This window comes from Hipposideros armiger, unplaced genomic scaffold (assembly GCF_001890085.2).
Source record: "Hipposideros armiger isolate ML-2016 unplaced genomic scaffold, ASM189008v1 scaffold_264, whole genome shotgun sequence".
Classification (NCBI taxonomy): domain Eukaryota; kingdom Metazoa; phylum Chordata; class Mammalia; order Chiroptera; family Hipposideridae; genus Hipposideros; species Hipposideros armiger.
In genome coordinates this window covers 847,732-852,772 of record NW_017731614.1, presented here as the reverse complement: position 1 = coordinate 852,772, position 5,041 = coordinate 847,732, and the positions used below count along the sequence as shown (strand labels likewise).

The following is a 5,041-nucleotide window of genomic DNA, read 5'->3' as shown; positions in this document are numbered from 1 at the left end:
AAAGGGAAGGGGTTAAGAAGTGCAAATTAGTAGTTACAAATAGTCATGGGGGGTGTAAAGTAAAGCGTAGGGAATATGGTCAATGATATGGCAGTAACTATGTATGGTGCCAGGTGGGTACTTGTCAGGGGAATCACTTCTTAAATTACTTAAATGTCTAACCATATGGTGTACACCTGAAATTAATATAATTTTGAATGTCAACTATAATTTAAAAATTTTTTAAAGGAGGAAAAAGGTGAAGGGGAATAACAGGTAAAAAATTTCCACATATAAAACAAGTCATGGGGATGTAATGTACAGCATAGGGAATATAGTGAATAATATTGTGATAGCGTGGTACGGTATCAGATGGTTGCTGGACTTATGGTGATCACGTCTTTAGGTATACAAATGTTGAATAACTATAATGTAAACCTGAAACTAATGTAATATTGTATGTTAGTTATATTTTAATAAAAACCTTAAAAAAGATTCTCACCCTTTCTTCTCTCTCTTTTCCCCTCCTGTGAAAAGTAACAGCCCCTCCTAAGGGGTACAGTGGGCCCAGGCTTGCTAAGTCAGGATGGACTTCTTATTCTCCACTCTGTTTTTCCTTAAAACATCTTCCAATACTAGAAGGTTAATTTGGAAGGGCTGGAAGAAACGAGGGGCCTATCATTGGACTTGGGGCCCATTTCCATCACACCACTGCTTCCAGCACCTTGGGTTCAAATCCTTCCACCAGCTAAGTGGTGATTATTTGACATTCTGTATGTTTCCAGGCCCTTCTCCCAGCCCTGCCCAGTGCCTCCTCCGTGGCAAAAGCGAAGGTACGAACGGAGAGATCGGCACTACTCGTTGCTCCAGAAGGGAGGAGGGGCTGGGCTGTTTCAGGCTTCGTGGACACCGGGTGGCTACTGAGCTGTGTACATGGACCCAGGCCCGACTGTGTGAGTCCAGCCTGCGGAATGTGACAGGCTGAGCGCGCAGGCGCAGTGGGTGCCGGAGTGGGGGACTGGGGCAGTGGTCGCGCGTCGCCGGCTATTGCGCAGGCGCGGTGGCGCGGTAGCGCGGTGGGGGGAGGGGAAGCCGTCGCACGTGGCCGGTTGGTGCGCAGGCGCGGTGGGCGTGGTGGGCCTCTTGCGTGGCGGCGGCATGAAGCGCTTACGCTGGCAGGTGGTGGCCGTGGCGTCAGTGGGCCTCGCGCTGGCCCTGGAGGTGCTACCTTCTGCGCTTCTCTGGTTGCGGGCCTGGCGGCGGCGGCGGCAACAACAACCACAGCGCGAGGTGCTCTTCTTCCCGTCGCAGGTGACCTGCACCGAGGCCCTGCTGCAGGCCCCGGACGCGGGGCCGTCAACGTCCCTCGCGGGCTGCGGGTGCAGCCTGCCCCACATCGAGAGCTCGTTGAGCCGCCTGCTGCGCGCCCTACTGGCCGCCCGAGCCAGCCTCGAGCTCTGCCTCTTTGCCTTCTCCAGCCCGCAGCTGGGCCGGGCAGTGCAGCTGCTGCATCAGCGTGGGGTGCGCGTCCGGGTCATCACCGACTGTGACTACATGGCCCTCAATGGCTCGCAGATTGGCCTGCTCCGCAAGGCAGGTAAGCCGGGATTCCCAGGCCCAGGGCGCGGGTCCGAGCCCACTGCACAGGGCCTCAGGCCCCAGGCCGGGAGGATGAGCTGACCTCCGGGACCGTAGGCAGAAGGGAGGACGTCAGACGCAGATACTTGGGAGTAGGGGTCTGAGTACAGGCCCCATACCATGGTGGCCTTGTGAGGTCAGGACAGTTTTACCCCGGAGCAACTCCAGGGCTATCCATAAAGGATCCCGGTTCTCGCGCGGCGGGTGAGGTTCTGTGCAGAGGGGTTTCATGCTGGTTATCTGAGTGTGAGCCGGCTGTGCGTCCCCATGTAGTGGAGAAAGGTGTGGGGACTCCCAGAGGCCGGGGGGTGGGGGCCTGCCTACAGACACCTGGCAAGCGGACAGAGCCCCTGTGACTCCCCGCATTGGAGTTGGGACCCCGTAGAGCTACGGGGGTGTAGCCGGCTCGCTGAGTTTTTGACAGTTGGAGCCTACAGTGAGGATGGCAGAGCCCGACAGCACTCAGGAAATGAGGGGGAAGCTAAGAACAAATGTTAAGGTCCACCGGCCTGTACGCTGTCAGAGACTGTGCTCATGAGCGAAAGGGCATTTTACTTTAAATGCACTAGCGAGTTTCATGCTGGGGCTTCTGAAATGAAATAATATTCTAAAAAGTGGAGCTAAAATGTTTAGTTGGTGAGCAGGTCATTTGTTTCTCCGGCTGCAAAATGCTTGGGAAACAGATACCTCTGGCCAGCCTGCCTCTCTTGCTGGGGTGAGGGACAGATGAACGGGAAGTATGAATCATTTTGTTCTAAGTTCAGATCCTGTGAATTCCTTGTTTCATCCTTCCACCTCAGTGTAATGGTGTGTCCCGCAAGCAAGCCCTTTTCCTTGTGTTTTGTCTTATTGGCTGCACAGAGTCTGAACTTCGTGTTTTGATCACTCAGGCACGTAGGAAAGTCATTCCTGCGTGAACATCTGTTCCGCCTGTAAATTCTAGTAGCCCCAGTGACCGAAAGACGTGAGGAGGCCTGAGAGCTGTGCCGGCTGCGCAGTGGTCCATTGTGCTCTGAGTTACACAAGCACAAGCATGGCCTCTTGCTGACCTGGGAGGCGGAGAAGCCTTTCCGGGAGTCAGGCTCAGCTTCCCGTCTCCGCTTGGGGCGCTCCAGATGGCAAAGCACTGTAATCTTTTGGTGCTTGTTGCATCCCATGTGGGCACAGTCGCAAACTTAGTTCAAATAGTGAGGTTGTTTATGTCCCCTCTTCTTGGCAGCCATGAGCTGCCCTAAATCAGTTGGTCCTTGTAAGGGGGAAACTTGGATACCTTTAAGTACAGGCCATTTTACTTAGTTAGCTTTTAGAGCAGCGGTTCTCAACCTGTGGGTCGTGACCCCTTTGGGGTCGAACGACCCTTTCACAGGGGTCGCCTAAGACCATCAGAAAACAAAAAGATATTTACATTACAATTCATAACAGTAGCAAAATTACAGTTATAGAGTAGCAACGAAAATAATTTTATGGTTGGGGGTCACCACAACATGAACTAACTGTATTAAGGGGTCGCGGCATTAGGAAGGTTGAGAACCGCTGTTTTAGAGAATGGTAAAATCTCAGGTTTGGAAAGAACCTTAAAGGGCACTGCAGCCAGACTCCATCTAAGGCTGATTTCCCTCTGATGGCATCCTAGCCATCATTCATCATTCATCTGTCATCTGTCCAACAAAAACATTTGTGTGCTAGTATTTGCCTGGCGCAGATCCGGGCACCAGGGACCCGGTGGTGAACAAGACCAAGAGCCAGTGGGAATCTGACTGAAGCATGAATATTTAAGGTAGTGAGAAGGGTCTAGAATGTCATAAAGCAGGATAAGGAGATATGACATGCCAGCAGAGCTTAGTGATGCAGGGGATATTTGAAGGAGAGAGCCTTATAGCTTGAGGAATATCAAGTACAAATGCTAACTTCATAGCAAGAAATCCCCTGAAGCCAAAGGTGGAAGTAGTAATGAGGAGAGGCAGGAAGGTACACAGGTGTATAAGGCACACAGGCGTGGAGGGCACACAGGCACAAAGGGCTGGCTTCATGCAGGGGGCATTGGGACCCCATTCTGTGAGACAAGGAGCCCTTAGAGCAGCGGTTCTCAACCTTCCTAATGCCGCGACCCCTTAATACAGTTCCTCATGTTGTGGTGACCCCCAACCATAAAATTATTTTCGTTGCTACTCTATAACTGTAATTTTGCTACTGTTAATGAATCGTAATGTAAATATCTTTTTGTTTTCTGATGGTCTTAAACGACCCCTGTGAAAGGGTCGTTCAACCCCCAAAGGGGTCGCGACCCACAGGTTGAGAACCGCTGCCTTAGAGGATGCTCAGCAGGGCAGAAGGGACAGAAGGTCTCACAGAGGTTGTCCAGGCTGTTCTGAGGAGAGTGGGCTTTGGGCAGGAGGGGGTGATGTGGACTCAGAACGGGAGCCGGGAGGTGGATGGGAGAGCTTTGTGGTAGCATTGGAAGCATCAGAAATGGTTGAATTTAAGATCTGTTTTGAAGGTGGAACTGACAGAATCTGCTGGTGGGTTGGCCATAGAGTGTGAGAAGTGGTGGTGGCGTCCCCTGGGGCAAGGAGGGCACTACTTTCAAGGCAGTGTTGCTGGGCCAAACACAGGTGCCCAGGTAAGCCTGAGCTTCAGATAAGCAATGAATAATTTTTAGTGTATGCCCCAGTATTGCATGGGACATACTTACCTTCAAAAATTATTTGTTGTTTATCTGAAATCCCAACTTATTTTGGACATGCTGTATTTTTATTTGCTAAGTCTGCAACCCTATTGCAAAGCAGCCTCTTTTAAACTGTTTTAAATCACGTTTCTAATGGTCTCATTCACTGAGCGATATTAGGCTGGCATTATTCCAGGCTTGAGGCAGAGTGGACAGGCCAGGACAGACAGGGCCCTGCCCCAGGGGAGTTTGAAAACAGTGGGAATGAGAGAGGCAAACTGAAATGAAAGGCAGCTGTTACAGGCTCTTTGGTGAAGGAAACGGGTGATATGAAGGGGAATAATTTGTTTCTATCAGTTGGGGTGCTTTCTGCCTCAGCAGTCAGAAGGGCTGGATGCAAGCTGGGGTCTCCCGGGGCCAGAGCCGGCTGGCTTCCCGCGGTCCTTAATTCCCTCCCTGCCCCTCGCCAGGCTGGGTTCCTCCTGCGCTCTTTCCTCCTCAGGCTCGGCTCTTCTCCTTACAGAGTGGGGTGCAGTTCCTGGCCTGGGGGTGTTTAATGGGGTGTCTAGTGCTGGGCAAAAGTGAGAACTCAGAGACAAGGAATCCTGAGCACATGATGGTTGGTCTGGTAGCCCCTGGCAGGATGAATGAACCATCCTGAAGGTTATGCGGGTTGGTGTGGACCCCAGGCGTGAGTGGGTGTGGGGTGGGCTGTTCCCAGAGGAAATGGAGTCATGTTAAGAGAGCAGTATCTGTGTG

General features: G+C 51.9%; 1 protein-coding gene across 1 annotated transcript in view; it reads left to right on the top strand.

Moving 5' to 3' along the window:
* The first annotated feature begins 1,122 nt into the window (after positions 1-1,122).
* PLD6 (phospholipase D family member 6) overlaps positions 1,123-5,041 on the top strand; it is a 6,113-nt gene continuing 2,194 nt past the window's right edge. Inside the window, exon 1 of the mRNA XM_019656631.1 lies at positions 1,123-1,576. Within this exon, the coding sequence (XP_019512176.1) occupies positions 1,138-1,576 (439 nt within the window). The 5' untranslated portion in view covers positions 1,123-1,137. The remainder of the gene's footprint in view (positions 1,577-5,041) is intronic.